The sequence below is a fragment of the Pristiophorus japonicus genome, chromosome 13 (genome assembly GCF_044704955.1).
Source record: "Pristiophorus japonicus isolate sPriJap1 chromosome 13, sPriJap1.hap1, whole genome shotgun sequence".
In the NCBI taxonomy this organism is placed as follows: domain Eukaryota; kingdom Metazoa; phylum Chordata; class Chondrichthyes; family Pristiophoridae; genus Pristiophorus; species Pristiophorus japonicus.
In genome coordinates this window covers 38,419,898-38,447,060 of record NC_091989.1, presented here as the reverse complement: position 1 = coordinate 38,447,060, position 27,163 = coordinate 38,419,898, and the positions used below count along the sequence as shown (strand labels likewise).

General features: G+C 41.8%; 1 protein-coding gene across 1 annotated transcript; it reads right to left on the bottom strand.

Moving 5' to 3' along the window:
* Positions 1-3,079: 3,079 nt before the first annotated feature.
* LOC139277987 (traB domain-containing protein-like) lies at positions 3,080-26,964 on the bottom strand. Its single transcript, XM_070896635.1, has 9 exons — positions 26,855-26,964; positions 25,495-25,536; positions 23,752-23,918; positions 17,402-17,542; positions 14,858-14,968; positions 13,445-13,593; positions 11,919-12,091; positions 10,571-10,682; positions 3,080-3,202 (listed from the first exon to the last, which is right to left on the bottom strand). The coding sequence occupies exons 2-9, from the start codon at positions 25,496-25,498 to the stop codon at positions 3,082-3,084; spliced, it is 978 nt and encodes a 325-aa protein (XP_070752736.1). The 5' UTR covers positions 25,499-25,536; positions 26,855-26,964; the 3' UTR covers positions 3,080-3,081.
* Positions 26,965-27,163: the final 199 nt, after the last annotated feature.

The window sequence follows — 27,163 nt, the reverse complement described above, 5'->3', positions numbered from 1 at the left end:
CTTTTGTTGATAACATTTTCGGTCAGCTTTTGCTAGATTTCCTTTAATTGATGTAGCCAAGCAGACCAACTATTTATATTACATCAAAAGCAGTTCTGTAATACAACCAGGTTCACTTATTGTTGATTCTGCCCCAATTCTAATAATGGATTTCCATAATCACAAACGTAAAATTGTCCATGAAAAATTAATTTGTTTTTGGTGATGTTGGTCGAGGGACGAATGCTAGCCAGAACACCAGGAAATATGCCATGGGTTCTTTGATCAATAGGCCTTTGGCTTAATATCTCACTTGAAAGATGGCATTCCAACAATGAAGCACTTCCTCAATGCTTCACTGCTGTGTCAGCCTAAATGATTTCTTTAAATTCTAGAATGGTGCTTGAACCCACAATATTCTGATTGAGAGGTGAGAGTGCCAGCTGTCAGCGAAACTGTCATTTTATTCTTTGAACTCTCAGAGCTGAATTTTCCGTGGTGGTAGCGGGCACGATCGGTGGCGGGTCAGGCAGAAAAGTTTTTTTTTTTTTAAACAGCGGGTCGGTAGCCCGCTGTCATGTCGGTCTCACACGCCTTTCCCACAGGCGTGTCTGTCCTCATGGAGCCAACCCAACCTGCAGCAGCAGGGGACCCACTTGAAATCATTATGAGGCACTTTACAGACACTTAAGAGCCTTTTTTCCCCTACTTTTAAAATTTCCGTGCATGGCCACAGGATTCACACAGCTAGGGAACCACGTCTATTAACCTGAGGTGTGAGTTCCGTGGCCATTGCTCCAGCTGATTACTTGACAGCATGGAAAACAAACCAAAATAAAAACATGTTGATTATATCAGCTCACAGATTGATGGAGATTCTGTTCTACTTGAAATGCTACTGGTAAATGTTAATTCAGCAATTCCTGAAGGGATGCAAATGCTGCTCTGTATGATGAGGGAAATACAATCTTCACTAGCCAATCTCAGCTGTTGCCTTGCGACTGAACAGTAATTGCAGTGAATTGATCTGCACTATAAAAATGATATACCATTTAAATAAATGTTTGTGTTGTTTCAGGTCAGGTTTTTCTCACAGTTTACTGTGATTATCTTGTTACACCATTAAATCAAGTCATCAACCGTAACAATTTCATTCTCATCACTTACTCCACTGGTTCAATTTTCTTTCAGTCGCTGAATGTGACTAATTTAATTTTTCAATCTGAGACTTTAGGGTGAATTTCTGCAGAGGTTCTTTCACATGTCCAGTGTTAATTTCAACGGCAGAGCTGCAGAAATCTCAGAAACACATTGTAAGCACCACTTACACTGTTTGTCAGGGATTCCGTAACTCTTCCACTGAACTTGCATAAGATTGTAAATCCACCCCTTTACAATAACATTTAAAATCTGCTTCATTTTATGTATTATCTCTACACACACATCTTTTATTTTTACCAGTTACTGATACAAAAGTCTATAGATTTGTGACTAAAGCACCAATAACTTCCCAAGTAATGTACTTTTTAAATTATGTTCTTGATCGTATTTGTGGATGGAGTCATGTTACTTAATTATCATTTTATTTAAATATTTTTTTGTCACTCATATATAACTTTTATTATATAATTGTACAGTAAAGATTCAACACCCAATATGTTAGATTAAACTTAAAATTTAATGTGGCCAGGGTCCCTATAAGGATCCCTGCTTAAAACGCATCATGAGTGACGTCACCACACCTACTCCATCTCATTGGGCCAGGTAACGCGCTGGGTGGGCTTAATAGGCCCCATTAAGGTAAGTTCATTTTCGACAGCGGGATGGAGCCAGCAGCGGGGTCACGCCCCGGCACCGACACCGGCTGCACCGGACCTGCCCAGGTAAGGAAAATTCCAGCCTTGGATTTTCCATCCGTAGCATTTTGCAATATTACCTTTCTTCTATGTAAACTGCAACAGTAGCATGAAAGCTCTCAATGTGTTGCAACAGTAAGCTGTACAACTTATATAACCTCAAAAGCTCAGAATATATCCATCTCTGCGTACCAAAGTCTAAACATATGACAAGAGGTAAGTGAAAGCCACAAACTGGTGATTGTTCGTCTTTCCTTCCCTCCTGTGGGAAGCTTTAGATCTCTGCCTCCACCCTAATAGTACAAACAAGATCAGGAACTACTTCCAATGTAAGGAGAGGAATGTGCATGCATAATCATCCTCCGACCATAAGTGAGGAATGACTGAAGACCATCAATCCATAAGTCAGCCCAAAATTCTTAATATGACTAAATCCACTCCCATAAAGAATTGTTCAAAAATGTCTTTATTGTTTGAAATACAAAACAAAGTAGAGGTTTATTTTGAAGCACCTCAGGATTGGCAACATTTCACATATAATCAAAACAACATTGCACCATAATCATCATCATAGGCGGTCCCTATAAAGCAGAGTAGGAAAAAACAGGATTGCCCAACCCATAGTCATCTAGGAATGAAAACATCTGATAATCACAGCCTAACGGCTTATATTTGAGTAGCGTAACACATTTCTTTCTTCAATGCAAAGGAATGTTAATGCAATCGTAAGCTGCAGTAACAGTTTCTCAGCATATTAATGGATGTAAAATCATGTTCAGCATGCCTGCAATCTCCTGACACGTGGTCAGAAGCCGAGACTCCTCACTGCTAACATGCATTTGTAAATCATTTTACTCAGTAAAAAAAAGTACTGCGATGCTAGTTTTAGTCATGATAGAGTGCAATATTGACCCATCACCAATTTTCTCCTGTCCATGACCTGCTATAGCAGTAAGTTTGATGCCTGTGGAATGTACCATTATCTTGGTTACAATAGGAAAGCCCAATTCCTATGGCTCCTCTTGTGTGAAGGGAATTGAATTTAAATTTCTGCACCTGTGTAATTTCCAACCGTTACCCCAGTGGCCAAACAAAGGAAAATCATATCCCATTTGAGCATTATAAATTAGAATGATAAATCAGTAACTAGCTTTCATACAGAGGGTCATAGCATCAAGACCACATCAGGTTCATTGGGTTATACAATTGCAATGAACCACATTGAAACAAATCAATTATCCCATGTTTAATCAAATAACCAAATCAATGTTTGTGCTATTTTGTAATAGAAGAAGGTCTTCAGGCCAAATAAGGTAACCGCAAATCCAATCTGGAAAATTCTTATAGGCAAAGAAGGATTTGGCACCCTGTAAAGGAAAAGAGCGATCATTGGATAGTGTTGAGAATGATACAGATATAAGACTGGAATTTGTGTTTTTAAGTTTAAGACAAACTGGCCAAGAGTTTCCATTTTGGGCACAACCAGCGATCCCAATGCAAATTGCACTCAAAAATGCTCGAGTTTTGCAAAGTTAATTTTTTGCTCAAGTTTCTGCTCAAGCTCATTTGCATATGACCAAATATACAATCTTCCATAAACCAGCACAATCAGGCAACATTTTAGAATGTAATTTAAGAAAAACAAAATTAACAAACATTCCTTGATATAGTTAAGAGCGGTAACCTGGTGCAGTTTTATTAATACAGCTGAAAATGGGTTTATCACCAAAAATAACCATTTTCAATTAAAGTGTCTAGTGCACCACCTTTGAGTAACCCAATTTTAAATAACTGAAAATGTCTTTAAAATAAACTATACAGAACCATTTACTAATTACATTGGTGTACAGTAATCAGTTTCTTAGTAAATTAAAAATAATAATATTTAAAAGCTTTTAAAACGTGCCTATCAATGCCAATGTTCCCTGTAAGCTGCGCGGGCTCAGGCCCCACAGTGCGTTATGGGTTCCACGCAGCCATCTTGCCAGCTTTTAAATAGGAAAACTGTACAGGCATGATATTCTGAATGGGCTGCGTGTGGCAAAACAAATTACAGCGAACACTGATTAGTGCCCCTGCACCTAAAAAACAGCTTAATTTTAAGAGCCTCTTCGAAAGCCGGCAAATGGGCACTGTTATATATGTAAACCTGTAAATACCTTGTTTAACCAATAGAGGGCTCATCCCCTGGAGTCCCAAGGGATCCCACAATCCCTTGGGAGCACCTGTACATAAGGAGGACTCACAGGCTGGTGAGGCACTCTGGAGATGTGTAATAAAGGACTACGGTCACACCTTACTTTGAGCTCACAGTATCTGGTCAGACTCTTTTGTCCATACATGGCGATGACGACCCCACCGCAACGATGCAGAGAACAGTGGGCATACTGGAGAAATTTTCGGAGGGAAATGATTGGGAAACCTTCGTGGAGCGTCTCGACCAATACTTCGTGGCCAACGAGCTGGAAGGAGAAGCGAACGCTGCCAAACGAAGGGCGATCCTCCTCACCATTTGCGGGGCACCAACGTATGGCCTCATGAAAAATCTGCTCGCTCCAGTGAAACCCACAGAGAAGTCATATGATGATTTGTACACACTGCTCCAGGAGCATCTAAACCCGAAGAAAAGCTTTCTGATGGCGAGGTATCGGTTCTATACGTACAAGAGGTCTGAAGGCCAGGAAGTGGCGAGCTACGTCGCCGAGCTAAGACGCCTTGCAGGACATTGTGAATTTGAAGGACACTTGGAGCACATGCTCAGGGATTTCTTTGTATTTGGCACTGGCCATGAAGTAATACTTCGCAAACTTTTGATTGTAGAGACCCTAACCTTGAGTAAAGCCATAGCGATAGCCCAGGCGTTCATCGCCACCAATGACAACACCAAACAAATCTCTCAGTACACGAGTGCTGATGCAAGTACTGTGAACAAAGTAATGTTGTTTTCGAATCGTAACGTACAGGGCAGGTCTCACATGCCTGCAGCTGCACGTCCGCAGATGTCTCAGAGTCCACCATCAAGGGTGGTGAATTCAAGGCCATTAACACCTTGTTGGCGCTGTGGGGGTGATCATCATTTCCATTCATGCCGCTTCAAAGGATAGGTTTGCAAGGGCTGTGGAATAATGGGACACCTCCAATGTATGTGCAGGCAAGCTGCAAACCCTGCTAATCCTGCAAACCACCATGTTGCAGAGGAGGACAGATCCAGGGTGGATCATGACAAACCAGAGCCTCAGACCGAGGAGGCAGAGGTATATGGGTTGCACACATTTACCACAACGTGTCCGCTGATAATGCTGACGGTTGAATTAAATGGACTCCCGGTGTCAATGGAGCTGGACATGGGCGCGGGCCAGTCCATAATGAGTAAAAAGACTTTCAATAAATTGTGGTGCAGCAAGGCCTCAAGGCCAGTTCTGACTCCCATTCGTACTAAACTGAGAACGTATACAAAGGAACTGATTCCCGGTAATCAGCAGTGCTACTGTTAAGGTCTCCTACGATGGAGTGGTGCACAAGTTACCACTCTGGGTGGTATCGGGCGATGGCCCCACGCTGCTCGGCAGGGGCTGGCTGGGGAAGATACACTGGGACTGGGACAACGTCCGAGTGCTCTCATCCGTCAACGACACTTCATGTGCCCAGGTCCTAAACAAGTTCCCCTCACTGTTCGAACCAGGCATCGGGAAGTTCCAAGAAGCAAAAGTGCAGATCCACCTGATGGGGCGCGACCCATCCATCACAAGGCGAGAGTGGTACCGTACATGATGAGAGAGAGGGTGGAGATCAAGCTGGACTGGCTGCAACGAGAGGGCATCATTTCACCGATCAAATTCAATGAGTGGGCCAGTCCAATTGTTCCAGTCCTCAAGGAAGATGGCACTGTCAGAATCTGTGGTGATTACAAAGTAACTATCAATCATTTCTCTCTGCATGATCAATACCCACTACCAAAGGCAGACAACCTATTTGCGACGCTGGCAAGAGGAAAAATGTTCACAAAGCTGGATTTGACCTCGGCCTACATGACGCAGGAGCTGGAGGAATCATCGAAGGGCCTCACCTGCATCAACATGCACAAAGGTCTCTTCATTTACAACAGATGCCCGTTTGGGATTTGATCAGCCGCGGCGATATTCCAGAGGAACATGGAAAGCTTACTGAAGTCGGGCCCGCGCACCCACCGTGGTCTTCCAGGACGACATCTTGGTTACAGGTCGGGACACCGTCGAGCATCTGCCGAACCTGGAGGAGGTTCTTAGTCAGCTTAAATACGTGGGGCTCAAGTTAAAACGCTCAAACTGCGTTTTCCTGGCACCTGAAGTGGAGTTCCGGGGGAGAAGAGTCACGGCGGACGGCATCAGGCCCACCGATTCGAAGACAGAGGCAATTGAGAACGCACCGAGACCACAGAACGTGATGGAGCTGCGGTTGTTTCCAGAACTCCTGAACTACTTGGGTAACTTCTTACCGGGTCTTATCACACTGTTAGAACCAATACACTGTTTACTGCATAAAGGAGATGACTGGGTATGGGGTAAAAGCCAAGAAAATGCCTTTGTAAAAGCTAGAAAACTGTTTTGCTCAAACAAATTGCTTGTGTTGTATGATCCTTGTAAGCATTTGGTACTAGCATGTGATACGTCGTCATATGGTCTCAAGGTGTGTATTGCAACAAGCTAATGAATCTGGGAAATTGCAACCGGTTGCTTATGCATCCAGAAGTCTTTCTAAGGCCGAGAGGGCTTACAGCATGATCGAAAAAGAAGCATTAGCGTGTGTTTATGGGGTAAAGAAAATGCATCAATATCTGTTCGGGCTCAAATTTGAATTGGAAACCGACCATGAGCCACTGATATCCCTCTTTTCTGAAAGTAAGGGGATAAATACGAATGCATCGGCCCACATCCAGAGATGGGAGCTCATGTTGTCCGCATACAACTACGCCATCCACCACAGGCCAGGCAGAAAACTGTGCCGATGCTCTCAGTAGGCTGCCATTGCCCATCACAGGGGTGGAGATGGCACAGCCCGCAGATTTAGTTATGGTAATGGAAGCATTCGAGAGTGAGCAATCGCCTGTTACCACCCGACAGATTAGAACCTGGACAAGCCAGGACTCCTTACTGTCCTTAGTAAAAAACTGTGTGTTCCACGGGAGTTGGTCTAGCGTCCCATTAGAAATGCAGGAAGAAATAAAGCCGGACTAGCGGCGCAAAGACGAAATGTCCATACAGGCAGACTGCCTTCTATGGGGTAAGCGGGTAGTGGTACCAAAAAAGGGCAGGGACACTTTCATTAGTGATCTCCACAGTACCCACCCAGGCATTGTAATGATGAAAGCGATAGCCAGATCCCAAGTGAGGTGGCCTGGTATCGATGCAGAATTAGAGTCCTGCGTACACAAATGTAACACATGTTCACAGTTAAGCAATGCACTCAGGGAGGCACCACTAAGTTTATGGTCTTGGCCCTCCAAACCATGGTCTAGGGTCCATGTCGACTATGCAGGCCCATTCTTGGGAAAAATGTTCCTAGTGGTTGTAGATGCATACTCCAAATGGATTGAATGTGAGATAATGTTGGCAAGCACGTCCACTGCCACCATTGAAAGCCTGCGGGCCATGTTTGCCACGCACGGCCTGCCTGACGTCCTTGTGAGTGACAATGGGCCATGCTTCACTAGTGCCAAGTTCAAAGAGCTCATGACCCGTAATGGGATCAAACATGTCACATCTGCCCCATTTAAACCATGTCCAATGGTCAGGCAGAGAGAGCAATGCAAACAATCAAGCAGAGCTTGAAGAGGGTAACTGAAAGCTCACTGCAGACTCACTTATCCCGAGTCCTGCTTAGTTACCACACAAGACCCCACTCACTCACTGGGGTTCCCCCCGCTGAACTGCTCATGAAAAGAGCATTTAAGACAAGGCTCTCGTTAGTCCACCCTGATCTACATGAACAGAGAGCAGGTGGCTTCAACAGAATACTTACCATGATCGCGCAAATGTGTCACGCGAAATCGAGATTAATGATCCTGTATTTGTGTTGAACTATGGACAAGGTCCCAAGTGGCTTCCCGGCACTGTCGTGGCCAAAGAGGGGAGTAGGGTATTTCTGGTCAAACTTTCAAATGGACTCACCTACAGGAAATACTTGGACCAAAGCAAACTCAGATTCATGGACTATCCAAAGCAACCCACAATAGACTCTACCTTTTTTGATCCTCCAACACACACACCAGTGGCAACCGACCGAGCGGTTGACCATGAAGCAGAACCCATCACCCGCAGCAGCCCAGCAGGACTCACCACACCAGGCAGCCCAGCAAAGCCAGCTGCATAGCAGCCCAGCGAGGGCCCAACAAACGACTCACCAAAACCAGCATTTGCACCGAGACGATCAACCAGGGAAAGGAAGGCCCTGGATCAACTCACCTTGTAAATAGTTACACTATTGACTTTGGGGGGGGGGGGGGAATGTTGTTATATATGTAAACCTGTAAATACCTTGTTTAACCACCAGAGGGCTCATCCCCTGGAGTTCCAAGGGATCCCACAATCCCTTGGGAGCACCTGTACATAAGGAGGCCTCACAGGCTGGAGAGGCACTCTGGAGACCTGTAATAAAAGACTACAGTCACACTTCACTTTGAGCTCACAGTATCTGGTCAGACTCTTTATTCCATACATAACAGGCACAATTAGTGGAAACGCGCCATGGTGATAAATTCGATCTGGGGGCGTGGCCAGTTTTGCGGGCGGGGACGGGTTCCAGTGCAATGTTTTTTAAATGAGCGCAAAAGATCGCAGACCTTATTAGAATTTTTTTACTCCGTTTCCCGGCCAGCAACTGGCCAGATTGAGAGGAAAGCCTGCGGTACAAGGCAGCAGCTAGGGACCACTGGGGTCAGTCCCCGGCAGTAGAATCGGTGGTTGGTGGTGCGTGGGGGCGGGGGGGGGGGGGGGGGGTTGAGCTTGGAGCATGGCAGCGAAGAGGGAGGGAGGGAGGGAGAGATCGCCTGGGGGAGGGGATTGGTGGAGAGAGCGTGAGGGGAGAGTTTGGATCAGGAGGAGAGATCGGATCATGGTGGAGAGAGATCGGATTGCGGGAGGGAGAGAGATCGCAGCAGGTTTGCTTGAGGGGCTGGGGGAAACATTCCTGCTCCTCCTGGCACATAAGCAATGCAGGATCTGGCAGCTCCCACGTCCTATTAACCGCCGTGTTTCCGGAGCCCTGGGAAACCCGCCTCGCACCCATTGAATGAAAATGGCTGCCAACATCTGAGGAACGGAGCCTCATTAACATATTAAAATCACTGACTCGCCTCTCTAGAGCAGGGTACTTGGACGCCCCCAAACCAACCGCTGTTAAATCAGAAGTAGGCACGTTCATTGTATGTTGGGGTCAGGTTACACATTTTTACCAATTTACCCCTGCCCCGGCCTGACCTGCTCCTGCCTGTCATGGGCAGGGGGTGGTAATATTTGAGTCTGCAAGTATCAGAGAGCAAATGAGTACAGATTTCCCACTATGATATCCATTCTTCTATTTTTTTTATTTTTAAGTGACTAATCAACATTTATATCAAGAAACTGGCTGCCAAGATTTCCTGAATAACTTCCAGCAAATATCACCCGACGCGATATCAAATGGCTGAGCCATTCTATGGCTCAAGCCTCATTAACATGCCGCGGGTGAACTGCAGGCACCAAGTTGGAGCCCCGCTGCAGCTCACCAATTCAGGAAAATTGGCCAATTCCCAAGCTGATCCAGCTGGCAGGTTGGGCCTGGGGCAGAGCGGAGGGAAGAGCTTCCGGAGGCGGGGGGGCGCAGTGGAAGGGTGGCCTCACAGGCCACCAGTGAGCTTCCTGCTCCTCCTGAGCTCGCCAAATACAGTATTAAAAGCTTCCTGAGATGTTATTTGAACATCCAGCACTAGTCTCTTTAAGGCTGCTCAATGTCTGGTGTAAATAGCAGCAACATGCTTGGGGAACGGACTGCCCACTTGTACCTGGGAATTGCATTCAGGGTTCGTTGTAGCATTGTTAAGCAGCCACTCACCTGTTTGAGGTGGGAAGACTGCTTGCCCTTTTACAGGCCTGCCTAAAAACTGCAGCACGCAGGCCTTAGATGCTAATTAGGTGCTTCCCCATCACCCCCCCCCCCCCATTCAATCGCTAACCTTCCCTCTTTCAGGTGAGAAGTGGGTGGCCTACATTTGAAAATCGGTCCCCCTATGTGTTACAAAATATCCCCATTGTTATAAACGGCTGTCATTGGCTGACGCGTTTCTTACATTACAACAGTGACTTGCCTCCAAAAGTATTTAATTGGCTGTAAAGCGCTTTGAGACTTCCTGTAGTTGTGAAAGGTGCTATATAAATTCAAGTCTTTCTTTTTTGCTTTTAAACAGTGTTATTTGTCCCACAGTGAGCAATGCCATTGGCGAACTTTATTATGTATAATGTACCATGCCTAATATTAAACACCATCATCGTAAGTAAAACCAGGGAAAATCAACCTGCAAAGCTTTGATGGGCTTCTTCGCAACTGATAGCAGAGCACAAGCCTGAGAGTGGGTTTCTCACTCAACTTCTTAACCCATGGTGCATGGGATATGAAAAATAGAAGAAAATCAGTTACAAATAAAAGATAAATGAAATACCGAAAAATAGATGGGAAAACTTAAAGTACAAAACTGCAGTAATCAGAAAGGCAATATATATTACCTCATCAATTCTTGGGTATTTAATTGCTTGTTCCAGTTCTTCTTTATTCCAGCCACGTGACCAATTCCGACCACTCCTACCACAACTGACGGTATAACCTGTTGAGGATCTGCTGTTGACAGGAATGGTAAGTTCGTTCTTAAATAATTGTCCTAGTGGCGAGCTGTATTTTTAAAACTACAGCGTTTGGCCAAATTATTTCAAAGAATGGACATGTAGTTTTCTCAGAAGTATATGCTAAAAGTAACAACAATTTTGTTATGGCCGCGTCAATGATCTATCAGAGAAAGATGCAGCAGTTTCCTGCTGTGGAAAATGAACACATCCAGTGCAGGAACAGCTGGATTTAGTTCAACAACAGGCCACTAAGGTGCTGAAGTAGCGCGGATAGACTCAATGTGAAGATGAGATGATGCCTAGAAGGAGAACAATGGTGGGAAGCCTGCATATATGGTTTCCCATCTCAATTTAATGTTTTACTCATGGATATCCATATTTTTCCTTCATTTTAACTGGGTGAGGAAAGTAATCTGTCATTGTTTTCCATATATGGCCTTCCTCATCTAACCAGCAAAAGGTAGTGCTTGAATTGGGCATTTATTCATAGTTCTTCATATAAAGAAGTGACAGCATAACAAATGAATGTCAATGGAACAGCATCTGTTCTAAAAATGGGCATGATGGGGCCAATAGAAATTACAAGTTCTTTAGCACACAAAGAAAAGCTGAAGGAAAAATGATAATTTGATAACCATATATGGCTCTTACTTCCACATCTGTCCTTTTAGGTAACATTGCTGAAATATCATTGACCTCAGTAAGGTGCTCTCCTGAGGTTGTGCCACTTTTCCGTGACCTCTCACTAGAGCTGGATCCATGGTGACACTCAGTTCACCCAAGAAAGGGTGCCATAATGTTTACCAAGAAGCAACATTGATCGTCAACCCTATGCCTCCAAAAGGATGAATCTGGTCTGCATGAAGGACTTTCTGAATCAATTGTCCTTCTCAGTTTTCTATAGCTCCCTTTCTTCAAAGCTAGATAAACAGCCTCAGCCATTATTTTACAAGTTAAGTGGCTGTTTAACCATTTGAGAGATGCAGAATGAATATCATTACAGCCATGTCCTGATTGGGCAGGTTTCTGGCACGCAGGCTAATTATAACACAATGAATGATAAGAGGCATTTCAATCCTGTTACACTGAAATTACAAAAGGGGAAGTTAACATCTTTTTTTCCAAAACTGGGGAAAAGGGCCAGATGTTATTATTTTGCCAGTAATCTAGTAATTTAATATTCAATTTCACAGAGCCTTACAGTAACAACCAGAATAGTTCATATGCTTACCTTGTGAAACTTGAGGTAGTTCGATAGGTTTTGCTGCTTGCTTCAGTGACTGAGTCAGATAGACATCACGTTCTGATACAAGAATACGAAAAAACTCAGGAAACTCCTCTGTTCCCATTTCGATCATCTGCTCCAGCACATCCTTCTGTTTTGTCTGCTCCATCATCACTTTACTAAAACATGAGGGCACTTACAATTAAAACGTAATTAAATGATGATTTAAATAAATTGAGTGAAAATTACTATAAAAATGAGTTAGATTTCTTGACCAATCAATCAGAAAAGATGTGTAACACACATAATGGAGCCTATTTTATTGAAGGCCTATTTTAGCTATTCACTGACCTGGTTCTTTCTTTGTTTAATTGAAGGATAGGGGACGTCTAGAGGCAAATATCATAGATATGACCAGTTCATTCATTGCTTACAATAAATGTCACATTTACAGAGCTCCTCCATCGAGCACTGTATTCATCCATCTCAATATGGTGAACATTATTTTTATTTGTTTCTGGGATTTGGGTGTCACTGGCAAGGCCGACATTTATTGCCCATCCCTAATTGCCCTTGAGGTGGAGATGGGCTGTCTTCTTGGACATACTTAGGAGGCAACAACTAAGAGGAGCCCCTCACAGCTTTTTCATTCTTTGGAATCAAGATCTTTGAATCTTAGACACATCCTACCTTTTGTTAAATCAACCTTTGTCATGTTTGTGTCATGCCGAGTAATTATTGAAATTGTTTTTGTTTACCAATTTGCTCCATAAATTCTGGATTTGTTCAGGTTGGTAAATTATTAAATAGTGATTCCAGATTCTGGCATTAAAAAAAAACAAATTCTTCCTGCTCTTTTCATTCAAAATCAGGTCCAAGATGGGTGTACATTGCATTATTAGTTTCATCGTGGACATTATGTGATGATTGTGCTGTATAGTTGCAGTTTATACATTTGGAGGGTGTGTCCGTTCCACAATCAAATAGCCTGTTGACACTTACAGCCAAGGTTCACACATGGATAATAGAGGTATTGGAAGACAACCAGTGCCCATGGAATTGTACCCAGTAAGGAGTGAACACCCTCAGTTGAGGAGGGAAGGGATCAGAAGGGAGAACATTGGCAACCGTTTAAATCAATAAAAATCACAGAACTAAGCAATTAGCTGTTAAAGGAAATACAGTATTTGTTCCTTCATCATCACTGGGTCAAAATCCTGGAATTTCCTACCTAACATTGTTATAGGAGCACCATCAGCCCAAGGGCGGCAGCAATTTAAGAAGATGTTTCACTACTATTTTCTCAGGCCAAGAGAGCTGGGCAATAAATGCAGCCTCACCAGTGTATACAGAGCACTGAAGTCATGACTGTGGTTTCATAGCAGTACAAATCTTTGGGTAACAATGTCTAGTTCTTCTTGTGTTTATTCAATGTTACAATATAGCTATGTCACTGTCCCACAACAATAAGCTTGTAAATAATGTCATTAAGGATATAGCCAATATATAATGAAGCAGAGTTTTATTTATACCCAATCGGAATAGTCTGGGTTTTGAGGTAATAAACACCCACAAACAGCTTCATCAAGTCCCAGAAGGAAAGTGCAGCAGTACATCTGTTCAAAGTGATGAAGATTGGCCGGTCCCCAAAGTAAATATCACAAAATGGTATTTTCTGAGCCTAAAAAAGAATATTTCAAATATATAACAGTCGTAGAGTGGTGTTTATTAGTTATAGCTATATATAAATAGGTTACAATATTTCTTCTTAATATTTCTGACTTTTTATCTATGTTGGCTCGGTATTGCCAATGACTGTATTACAGTGCATTCCTGTTACGTGTGTAACTTATTTTTTATAAATTTTGATCCTCTTTTCAGGAATACATACAAATACATTTAAATCTATTAAATATGTTATGGCACAAAAAGTAACTTCTCTTACAATATTAGAATGGTTCAGTGATGTTTAAGAAACGTAGGTGGATATATTTCCTCCATATGCTAAATTTAATTAATATGTCGGTGTTAGTAAACAAAAGAGCAAGACCATTCAAAAATATTAATAGCCCCCTTGTCCATTTGTACCACTGTCCAAAGTCTCGCTTCCATTTTAAATCTGTCAGAGAAAATGAATGAAAACAATTTGTTTTTTCAAGAATTGATAAAGCTTTGGTAAAAGCCAATCATGAGAAACTCAAGCAGATTTGCACAGGACAGTGGGGAATAACAGAGCTATAGTCACTTCAAAATAATTAATATGGAAATCCAAGAATTAAATCCTTTGTCGGCCTTGCATGAAGGGCAAGTCTTTATTTGACAGTCAGATTGAACCCTATCTTGTGATGATTCTGAGACAGGAACTTCTAAAACTGGCCACAGTCATAGAATTAACAACAGGACATGAGAAAGACATTTTTACATCCAAGTGATCGATTCTATCCATTTCTAACCTTGCATTTGGACAGTTAATAGTATGGATCAATGAAAAGTTGAAGTATCTAGCTCAAAAAGGTCATCATAGTTTTCAAACACAGAGTGCATTGAGATCTTGTATCCTGAACACTGAAATAGGTTTTTCTAACGTTTAATTATATAATTTCACGACAGTTTTGGGCACTTCACAGTTGGATGAACAACCATTTCATCATTTATACCATTTAAGTCATTCATTAATTGCTGATAAGTCTAAATTAGTGTGTCCGCTTTCTATTTTTACCTCAAGCAATTTCATGCTGTAGGAAATGTCCTGCAAGATGATTTCATGCATCCATAACAACAGAATTTATAATAGTGAAATGGGGCATACATAATTTTAACAACAGCTATGAAATTTATGATCAGACTGGAGTGAATATTTTGGTGAAAGCAGCTTGTAAGTTATGAGTGTACTTGAAGGATTTATGAACATTGAAACTACAGCATAGAAGAGGCTGAATTCTTACCTCTCTGTAAGCTGTCCTGAATTCCCCACCTGGGGCAATACCCAGCTGTTCAGTCAGATAAGCTGATAATTTCAGAAACACCATTAACAATAATGTGGCCATCACTCCATGCTACAAGAGGCAAACAGAAATGCGGAACAGTGTTTGAGTGCTGGGAAACACATCATAATTTACTTGAACAAGGAATGGTTCCAGCATGAAATCAGATTCCACAAAGGAAAAGAGGAGATAGAAGAGAGAGACAGAGTGAGAGGGAAAGAGTATATTATCGTCACTCCTATGCCACGCTGAAGACTGCAGCTTTTGGCACGTCAATGGAAATGGGGCTCTATGCTTTCACTGTCTGCTTGCATTGTTGTGAATTTGTGGAAAGTGCAGTTCCATGCATGTGCAGTATTGTATACTCAAACAAATGAATGCAGTATTGTTCATTGCCTGTCCATCACCATTGTAGTTTTTAATGATTGAAAGGAATTGATGAGGTAGCTCTTTCCAATCATTAAAAGATAAATGGCGGGACATCAAGCCACTAGAGTTTGTTTTTAAATTTAGAAATGTATCTTTTTTAGTACGACTTCACACCGGCTTCTATTATGTCCACTTCGAGGTCCATATGCCCATTTTATAGTGAGATGCACTGACACCGAAACAGTGTGGTATAAGAACCAGATCTTTGCAGGGGCTATGGATTCAAAAGGTGGGCTGCTATGCAACTCAGATAAAGTACTTGCAAATTACGGCTTTTAACAAGCTGAAAAAAGGAAATTATCAGGATAAAACTCAAAAGGGGCGATTTTCGTCAAATACTTCAGGCGCTAAAGAGGTATAGAGGTGGCCAAACTGGGGTCTTGAACTGAAACGTCGGTTTAGTCTGTGTTTAGCACATACGCCATCTTGAGAAAGGAGTTGAAGCTTGCACTAGGAACGGCTGCCTGGAGGCTTATTCAACAGCTGATTGACCATTAAAATGCTCATTAAAGAGGCTGCACGGCATTTTGGTGGCTAGTGCTTAAACTAACGCCCTCTCCTAACAGCGACCAGCTGTTTGGGAGTAAACATGGCATTGTTTTCAAACGCTACTTAAAGGGATACTCACCATGTGAAGAGATACTCACCATTTCCTGGTCATTGCTACTGGAGCTGTGAAGAGGATCTCTGAAACACATCGGGAGATTTTCTGGGATACATTGTCAAGATTTCACCAACACTCAAGCAACATTTATTCTGGAAATTCTCTGAGGACTTCACCTAAAAAGAGTAAGTGCTGTGCTACTCCACCTCATTGGACACCTTATAGGAGTCACAAGAAGAAAGGGAGTGCTTGGTCATGGGCATCTTGCTTGGGGGTTCCCTTGGTCTGGACGAGGAATTAGAGGAGGACATGAGGCCAGGCAGAGCAGCACCAGCTGCTGCAGGAGAGAGGGACAGGAGAGTGAGGTGGGCTCCTTCCTCCCTGCAGGACCATGAATCCTCCTCATTCAGCGAATGAATAAATGAGTGAATGGATGGTTGAATGAAAAGAAAAGCAAAAATAAATGAGGAGAATTTGAGAACAGCAATAAAGAAATGGAAGAGGTTGGGTGGGGAGAAGATGAGAGTAAGAATGAAAGCAAAAAATAGCAGATGCAGTAAGAAACAGAAATCAGGAGCAAAGAAAAGAATCGCAAGAAAAGAGTAACTATTTGCGTACACTATTGTGTCTTACAGATGTTATAACCTTGGATCAAAATCTTTTCCACTTACATGAAAGAAGGGATGAACAACATTGGGAATTTCCTTAGAGTTCAAGATTCAAGACCTCAGTTGCCTAAATATTTTTATTTTTGGGTCACCTGTATTTGCAGGGTGGACTATAGCTCTAAGTTGGTATGAGGCCACGTTTAAAAGGTTCTCTCTTAGATTTCCTTACCATTGTCCACACTTGGTACTGAAACCTGGAATTTCCGCAGGCATTCTCCGGCAGGAGGTTGGCGGAATCCCCGGAGAAAGTGCATTAATGGTTAAAAACGGCCGTTTGTGCCATTTCTCTGGAGGTTCGGTCAATCTCCCTCTGAAGTTGTGGCAGGAGATCAGAAGAACCCCACGGAGGTTCAAAGCCTCCGTATCCTTAGCATTGTGAGAAATTGGAGTACCCAGCCTGCTCTCTCCTAACATTCAAAATAACTGCCAGGGGAGCAGAACTCTGAACATCAAAACTCTCTCCTCGTAGGGAGAATAATTTGTAATGTCACTGACAAAATCCCTTCTGTAAAATACAAACATGTATCAGAAGACCAATGTACCATTTCAGCTACAAAAGCAAAATATTGCAGATGCTGGAATCTGAAATAAAAACAGAAAATGCTGGAAATCTCAATGTTTCAGGCAGCATCTGTGGAGAGACAACTGCACTGCCTTAAATTTCTGTGTCACATCTTAAGTTTGTCGGGAAGGTACTGTCCACTTACCAATGAAAGCGAAATAAGGACAGCAGCTCAGAATTATCTATGATAACGTAAAACAAAAAATAATTAACAACTTAGTGAAAATAACAGTACCCTGTACCTGCTTCACTGCTTGCTGCATTTGGTATAAGTCAAACTTTTTGGCTTCATTTAGTAATGTCTGTTCATCTAATGTTAAAAGTAATTTTCTATCTTGGCAAAGTTCTATCACTACAGCATCTGGTTGCACTTGCTGGATTATCTAGAAGAAGAAAAACAGAAATATCTGTCAGTTCACCAACAAATGGTGTATTGTGTTAAATAAACTGCTCAGAATGAAGATCAACACTCCTACTCAATCATGGTCATATCATTCAGCTAAATTATTTTTTTTCTTTAAGTTTACAAACCAATGTTGGACTGAGTGCTATAGTATATTTAGAACTTTCTCAGTAGCATTTCATAGACATTTGTTAATGAGATTGTTAGAAGTTTAGGCTCTTGTCCTGGATGCAGCAGTGCTAGTTACTCCTGTAAGTGGTCTGAGAAAATTATGTTCAGGATTGTGCCCGTACTGCCCAATATCTAACAATACAAACTAGTAACCTCGAGGTGTAACAGTAATATCTCCTTGTTCTCTGAACTGGATATGTGTGTCTTTTGCAAGTGGACTCCTTCATTTCTTTAGAAGACAGACTGAGAAATCAGAAAGTGAATATAAAGCAACAGTTATAATCAGATCCATTTAGTTTAATCAGTACAATTTCTCTTCTTGCAGGAATGCAGAATAATTAAAATGCCATGCTTCCCCACACCAGTAGGTCATCTTACGTAAAGTAAATAAAACAACTCCTAATAAACCTCCTTACATTCTCATTCTGAGCCTGGTCAAAATTTGACCTTAGCACTTTCTGTTTCCAAAACCAGACTGACTTTGTAGTCTTTTCTGGACCTGATTGACTGCCTATCTCTGTCTGTCTCTCTCTCTCTGTCTCTCTCTGTTATTTATATCATTCTATGCATAGCCAGAAAGGATAATAGTTTATTTTATTTATCTCAGGATGTGGGTGATACTGTCAAGGCTGCGTTTACTGTCCATCTCTATTGCCCTGAAAAGGTGGTGATAGGTCTTTCATTTGAACCTTTGTAGTTCTTTTGGTGATGATGCTCCCATAATGGTGTGAGCTGTTATCGATTGCCAAGACAGGCTAATGAACTACTTATTCTTTACAGTCTACTGGGAAACAACATCAAAGCTTGGCTCATTGATATTTTAACCTTCTATCATTTCAGTGCTTTCTTTTTAAGATTATGTACACATTACTTTAATTGAATGGTCATACCCAATTACTTTTTGCTTCCCAACTTTGACAATTGAAAATGTTTCATTGCCTATGAATGCTATGTTTTCTGCTCCAATGTACCTTATCTTATACTTATCCCATTGTTAAAATATATCTGTCACTCCCTGCTCCATCTGCTTAACTGGTCCAGATCCCATTGGATGCTATTAATGCCATTTATACTCATCATCTGAGGATACAGCTTTATGTTGTCAGGAAGTGTTATAATGTTGAAGGAACATTACCTGCCATATTGTTCCAGTCATCAGATACAGTACTTATATTTATGGAACTCCGGAAAATGTTAACTTACCTGTTTTCTCTTAGATGCTAGGGTTTATGCCATATGGCCCACATGACCTATAGACATCAAATTTATTGAGTTGCTTTAGGACAAGTCCTTTACTAGTGATTACACAATTTATAGATTCTTGCGCCAAAACGGCTCGATCCTGAAATTGTCTTCGGTGTTCATTTTTAAAGATGAATGTGAAGACTTTACTTAACTTATTTGCTTTTTCCTGATCCTCTATATTTCTATCCCACTTATCCTTAAAGGAGCTCTCTGATCTTATACCTTCCATCCACTTCTCACATAAGTTATAAAGTCTTTTTTAAGACAGGAAATGCTCGAAATTATCAACAGGTCAATCAATACTAGTAAAGAGAAAGGATAGGTTAATGTTTGGCTCGTATTCGAAACGTTAACCTGCTGTGTATTTCCAGCATTTTACATTCTTGTTTCATAGAAACATAGAAAATAGGTGCTGGAGCAGACCATTCGGTCCCTCGAGCCTGCACCACCATTCAATGAGATCACGGCTGATCATTCCCTCAGTACCCCTTTCCTGCTTTCTCGCCAAACCCCTTGATCCCTTTCACCGTAAGGGCCATATCTAACTCTCTCTTGAATATATCCAATGAACTGGCATCAACAACTCTCTGCGGTAGGGAATTCCACAGGTTAACAACTCTCTGAGTGAAGAAGTTTCTCCTCATCTCAGTCCTAAATGGCCTACCCCGTATCCTAAGACTGTGTCCCCTTGTTCTGGACTTCCCCATCATCAGGAACATTCTTCCCGCATCTAACCTGTCCAGTCCCGTCAGAATCTTATAAGTTTCTATGAGATCCCCTCTCATCCTTCTAAACTCCAGTGAATAAAGGCCCAGTCGATCCAGTCTCTCCTCATATGTCAGTCTAGCCATCCCGCAAATCAGTCAGGTGAACCTTCGCTGCACTCCCTCAATAGAAAGAACGTCCTTCCTCAGACCAAAACTGAACACAATATTCCAGGTGAGGCCTCACCAAGACCTTGTACAATTGCAGTAAGACCTCCCTGCTCCTATACTCAAATCCCCTAGCTATGAAGGCCAACATACCATTTGCCTTCTTCACCACCTGTTGTACCTGCATGCCAACTTTCAATGACTGATGAACCATGACACCCAGGTCTCATTGCACCTCCCCCTTTCCTAATCTGCCGCCATTCAGATAATATTTTTCCTTCGTGTTTTTGCACCCAAAGTGGATAACCTCACATTTATCCAGATTATACTGCATCTGCCATGCATTTGCCCACTCACCTAACCTGTCCAAGTCACCCTGCAGCCTTTTAGCGTCCTCCTCACAGCTCACACCGCCACCCAGTTTAGTGTTATCTGCAAACTTGGAGATATTACACTTAATTCCTTCATCTAAATCATTAGTGTATATTGTAAAGAGCTGGAGTCCCAGCACTGAGCCTTGCGGCACTCCAAGAGTCACTGCCTGCCATTCTAAAAAGGACCAGTTTATCTCGACTCTCTGCTTTCTGTCTGCCAACCAGTTCTCTATCCACGTCAGTACTTTACCCCCAATACCATGCACTTTGATTTTGCACACTAATCTCTTGTGTGGGACCTTGTCAAAAGCCTTTTGAAAGTCCAAATACACCATATCCACTGGTTCTCCCTTGTCCACTCTACTAGTTACATCCTCAAAAAATTCTAGGAGATTTGTCAAGCATGATTTCCCTTTCATAAATCCATGCTGACTTGGACCGATCCTGTCACTGCTTTCCAAATGCGCTGCTATTTCATCTTTAATAATTGATTCCAACATTTTCCCCACTACTGATGTCAGGCTAACTGGTGTATAATTACCCGCCTTCTCTCTCCCTCCTTTTTTAAACAGTGGTGTTACATTAGCTACCCTCCAGTCCATAGGAACTGATCCAGCGTCGATAGGCTGTTGGAAAATGATCACCAATGCATCCACTATTTCTAGGGCCACTTCCTTAAGTACTCTGGGATGCAGACTATCAAGCCCCAGGGATTTATCGGCCTTCAATCCCATCAATTTCCCTAACACAATTTCCCGCTTTATAAGGATATCCTTCAGTTCCTCCTTCTCACTAGACCCTTCGTCTCCTAGTATTTCCGGAAGGTTATTTGTATCTTCCTTCGTGAAAACAGAACCAAAGTATTTGTTTAACTGGTCTGCTATTTCTTTGTTCCCCATTATAAATTCACCTGAATCTGACTACAAGGGACCTATGTTTGTTTTCACTAATCTTTTTCTCTTCACATATCTATAGAAGCTTTTGCAGTCAGTTTTTATGTTCTCAGCAAGCTTCCTCTCATACTCTATTTTCCCCCTCCTAATTAAACTCTTTGTCCTCCTCTACTGTATTACAAAATTCTCCCAGTCCTCAGGTTTGCTGCTTTTTCTGGCCAATTTATATGCCTCTTCCTTGGATTTAACACTATCCTTAATTTCCCTTGTTAGCCATGGTTAAGCCACCTTCCCCGTTTTATTTTTACTCCAGACAGGGATGTACAATTGTTGAAGTTCATCCATGTGATCTTTAAGTGTTTGCCATTGCCTATCCACCGTCAACCCTTTAAGTGTCACTCGCCAGTCTATTCTAGCCAATTCACGTCTCATACCATCAAATTTCCAACATTTGCCGTTTTTTCCTTGTTATTTAAGAAGTACAAGATAGCTTTTACTACTGTCTACAGACTGCCTGTTTTATAGCCCTTTATATTGGTTCCCCTTCGAAGACCCCTGTAAGTCTCCAAGTCCTCACAATTACCTGTTTCCTGTATCTATCAAAATAATTCTGCTGAGCTTTAAGGTTGTTTTTAAAAATCTCTATATTAAAGTTACTCAGTAGAAATGCAAAAAAAATATCATTTGGCCTACCATCCAAGCATTTATCTAATTTGATTCTAATATCAGTCTTAATTTTCATGGCCTAGGAATGAGTATAGAATGGAGATGTTGTGCCAGGGATTTGATTGCATTTAGTCTGAACATAATGTAGTGATAAAGATCAGTTCAATGCCATTCATTGTACTGCCACTGAAAACAGAGTAGTGATTCTAATTTTCTAATGGTATCATGGTTCTTTGGCAAAGATAGCATTTTGATGACACATACACAAAAGGAAACCGTACTTTTGTTATAACAGTTAGTACTTCACTGTTGAAATTAAGGCTGATTCTAGATGTCCCTCAGATCTTTTGTAAATGCATTTAGTTGTTCAGTGCCATATATACAACTTGTCAGCATTCAGTAGTGGCAGAAAAGTTTTAACCAGCTTTAACAAATCCAGCTGGTTAATTTTGAGGTTGATTCCAGCTGACTGGGATCCATGCACCATGAGTTGGTGGCCCGAGCATAGCATGAAACCAATATAAATAACACAGCTAATAATTGCATTTCTTTTATTATGGATTCATTCAGGAACTACTGGGTTTAGCATAATATAGTGAGGGTTCTCTGATAGTGCCAACATCACGTTTAATGAAAGAATTTGCAGTTAAAAATAGTTTTACATGTACCTGTATTTCCTTTTTATATAATTGTAGTTTGTGAAAGTTGATGGCCGGAAACACTTAACGCAAGGGTTTGTCACTTGAAAAAAATTGTCTTTTTGCAGCTCACAAAGAGAAGTTGTTGCCTTTATATCTCCATTAATACAGAAGACCAGTAGGCAATCACTTGTCCATGAAACTCCCAGAAAACCAGTCACATATCAGACCACAAAAACAATACCATTCAACAAAGGGCAATAATGACTCAGCAAATAAAGTGAAACAGATTAAGAACACGAGAACATAAGAATTAAGAGCAGCGGTAGGCGTTAAAGCCCCTCGAGCCTGCTCTGCCATTCAATAAGATCATGGCTGAATTTCGACCTCAACTCCACTTTTCCGCCCAATCGCCATATCCCTTGATTCCCTTAGAGTCCAAAAATCTATCAATCTTAGTCTTCAATGTACTCAACAACTGAGCATCCACAGCCCTCTGGTGTAGAGAATTCCAAAGATTCACAATCCTTTGAGTGAAGAAGTTTTCCCTCATCTTAGTCCTAAATGACTGACCCCTTATCCTCAGACTGTGCCCCCTAGATGGGCAGAGGAAATGCTTCAAGGACACCCTCAAAGACTCCTTGAAAAAATGTAACATCCCCACCAACACCTGGGAATCCCTGGCCCAAGATCACCCAATGTGGAGGAAAAGCATCCGGGAAGGCGCTGAGCACCTCGAGTCTCTTCGCCGAGAGCAAGCTAAAACCAAGCATCGACAGCAGAAGGAGCGTGCAGCAACCCAGGTACCCCATCCACCGGTTCCTTCAACCACCGTTTGCCCTACCTGTGACGGAGATTGTAGGTCCCGCATTGAACTCCTCAGTCACCTGAGAACTCATTTCTAGTGTGGAAGCTACTCATCCTCGACTCCGAGGGACTGCCTATCATGATGATGATGATGCTAGTTCTAGACTCTCCAGTCAGGGGAAACAGCCTCTCAACAAAATACCCAATCAAGCCCTCTCAGAATCTTATATCTTTCAATGAAATTATTCTTTTAAACGCTAGAGAGTTTTGGCCCATTCTACTCAATCTCCCCTCATAGAACAACCCTCTCATCCCAGGAATCAATTTATTAAACCTTTGTTGCATCGCCTCTAAAGCAAATATATTGTTCCTTAGGTACGGAGACGTTTTATTTATCCAAGATACTGTACTAACGTGGAAGCATGTTTTACAAATGAAATAGTTTATAACTTTATTTTTTACTTTGATTAATTTTTCTTTTAAAATTCATGTCTCTGCAAATCTTAAATCATGTTTATTTTACCTGTTGTACATCTCGTATGCTTTCCCGGCTGAAGTGGACTGTGCCAACCAGGTAGACTTTGCACCCATCTTCAGTGACAAGTTCACTTATAGTGCTTCGTAGATTCGGCCTCTCCTGTCTTTTTTTAAGCTTTAAGTACCTCAGACTCCTATAGATTTTGTTGTAAGCTTAAAGGTAAATGAATGGCAAATAATTTACAATATCCAACATAAAGAAGGTTTTACAGTGTATGTTCTATAACAGGTGAACATGATTATCTATAAATATACTATTATTAAAACAGAAAAATACTTTAACCTTAAAGGTTCCTAATAATCAACTTAAAATTCATAACTTGTGAACAAGTTTCATTAAACAACTAATATGTTAAGCACAGTGTACATTTTCGCCAATGCTGTTCAGGTGCTTTATGGCACGAGTACCACACTATAATGCCGGCTGTATGAATTATCTCCGCACTTCTGTTGTGAATGAAGCAAAATTTGGGATTGAGATAGCTCTGAGATAGGTTAGTATTTCACCTGTGGACCAGAGATTTCAGAATAAGGGCCTCGATCATCTTAAGGGAGAGATGTAGGAGGCAATTTACAAGATACAATATATTTAGGATTATAAAAGGGGAATCATCTTGATGAAAAAGATGTCAGGCAAACTTTTTATTACTTGTTTGAAAACATATAGCACAACAACTTGAATTACCTCAAGACTACTTCAGGTCACTTGCACATGACATAGCCATAATGAAAATAGATGTATAGCTATCTCAATGCTCTCTCTCTCTGTGCCTCTCTTTTACTCTCTTTGTTTTTCACCATCTCTCTATCCCTCTCATTCTGAAAAAATGGTTTGCCACACATTTTTCAGTAAAATGATTGCTCCTTTAATGTGTCAATGTAAATTCACAATTCATTCCATTCACAACGTGGACTTTCAAAACTGATAAGTGACAAAGTTAGTTCTGAGTTATAGGGATGAGTGAATTGAACTACATGCTGCCCCATTCCCCAAACAGCTTACCCCAGTTGCACATGATGCAGGTAGTATTTTGTGCTGCTACGACAAAGAAAATGTCATTGTCAAGCTACACCTTGATAGATCTACTGAACCAAAACCCTCGGGTCTGCTTTCACTAGCATAAGGGGTAATATAAATCAAATAAAAACATTTTAAATAAAAAATGATGCACAAATACGTAAAATTACTCTACGCAAATTTTGGCCCGGATTAAAATCTTTAAAATTATTATTTTTTTTAAATACAGTTTTATTGTATTTGAAGTACTGAAGGGACTTTTAATTAAATTTGAAAATGAGAACATTTATTTTTATTAGAGTTGTCTAAATTCTTTAATTATTTGGGGATCCTATTGCATGTCATTAGGGGATTCCTTTCGGAAATGACTGCAATTCAATCCTCCTTTCTCATTGGAGGATCAGGCCCACATGATCCCAGGGATGCTTCCTGCATTCCGAGGATCCATGGGCATTTACACCTGGAGACCCGAGATCCGAACGCTCCAAGCTGTGGAGCCAGGAGGTAAGTTCGTAAGTATTTTGCGGGTTGGAGGCGCACTTTTGAGATTACGCCTCCGACCGCAAATTCAAGGCCTATATTTCTTTCTGCCGGTGCAACTCGGGGAGAGTTTATACTGAGCCACACAAATAAATGAAAGCAAGCCTAACTATCTTTCTTTCCTTCTACATATCTACTTAGTTTGCTAAGGTCAGCGTATGCAGGACTTACACATGTTTGTCCAGTTATTCACAGCATCTGTCCATCAAATACCTACAAAAGCAAATGTATAAATATTTATATTAATATTAAACAACTGTGCCCACCTGTCCATCATTGGTCCAAACATTCCTGTAACTGGTCAACCAATGGCTGGCCACCTCTTGGAATGTCCGCTCCAGGAAATTCTCAGCCTCCCGTATGCCCTGCGGTGACTCCAGCTGTTCCTCCAACTCAGAAACCCTCAGAAGTGTCCTGGAGTCCCCACATGGCACAGGAATTGCAGGTTCTCAGCTGTCCCATCATTATGTTTAAAAGTCTACGACCTTGACTTTCGGGTGGTTTGTGCCACCCGTTACCGCCAGCTGGTGGCGGGTCGCACGGCGACCGCCGTTTGGCAGGCTGGCAGCACTGCCATTGCGTGCCATCGTCGAGAGTATTTTAATGAGTTGGAGCGGGACGTCACTCGGAGATGACGCCAACTCATCCATTTTGGAGTTCGCCGCTCACATTGCAGCCCACGTTAAATCACATCAGTGAGTGCTGCCGCTAAAAGGTCATGAGGAGCCTGGCAGGACTTACGAGGATGGAGGCTGACAAGTGGAAAACACCTCAGATGGATGCTGGAACTTCAAATGCCTCTTTTGCCAAGGTTCTTCTTTTAAACTTTCATTTCTTGCCCATCAGTGGCCAGCGGGCGGGGTGTGAAGGAGTCGGGGTGGGGGGTTGCATTTACAGGCAGCATTCCAGGAGGTCTAGATTGTTTGTGGGGCAGTAAATCAACGGGTGAACTCCATTGCATCGATTGAAGATGATGTGATAAAATCTCATCTGCGTTCATGCATCGACAAATAAAAATTCCACAAACATCGGGAGGCAGCTAATATTTTTGGAGCTCGTACGGCAACTGTTTGCGTCGCTCCTTTCTCCCCCATTCCCCTACACTGCAAGCAGGAGACAGAGCGATCTTTAGCCTCCTTCTGAGATTAGCGCTGCAAAGAGTTACACCAGAAAATCACCACCAGGCTGATGTTAATGAGCAGGCAGTGCCAAAATGCCGGTACTGCCTGCGCTCTCTCGGCTGGTTGTTATTCTTGGCCGCCAACGTAACCGGCAGGTTTCCAGCATTCCCCAATTTCTGGGCCTATCTAACTCACGTTACTTCCATGTCTCTCATGTTATATATGTTTTTAGTTTAATGTCCCCTTACTTATATTTATTATTTATTTATTATTTATGTACACCAGATTTTAATTTGATGCAATTCGAATCCGTTTAATGTTGGTATCCTTTAATTAGTTCATTTTAATTTTATCCCCTTAGATCTAATTAATGATTATGATTATTTATCTATTTACTTATTTACTCTTACCTTGGTTTAAATTACTTAGCACTTCCTTCCCCCTCTGCACCGAATTTGTGTCATCACTTTTTTAGCAAACCAAAGATTTACCGAACTCTCGTTAAGCTCTGTGCTTAAAGCTCTTCCTCTTCGAATTTTGTTTTGAGTTATTTTAGTTTCATTTTCCTTTCATTACAGTACAATCAGGTGATTAACTGTAACTCAGCAGGCCCAGAAAGCATTTTGGTAAACATCCAGAACTAGTTTAAATCATCCCTAGGTATCTCTAGGTACTTTCCTGAACAGACCCATTCAGAATTCAAGGGCTTCATGAGAAAC

What these genes read in the sequence shown, in the direction of transcription:
- LOC139277987 (XM_070896635.1), bottom strand. An exon ending in TGCAGCAAGCAGTGAAGCAG is followed by an intron (nt 14,969 to 17,401) that starts GTACAGGGTACT and finishes TGCCTCTTGTAG; the next exon opens with CATGGAGTGATGGCCACATT. An exon ending in TCAGGACAGCTTACAGAGAG is followed by an intron (nt 13,594 to 14,857) that starts GTAAGAATTCAG and finishes ATTCTTTTTTAG; the next exon opens with GCTCAGAAAATACCATTTTG.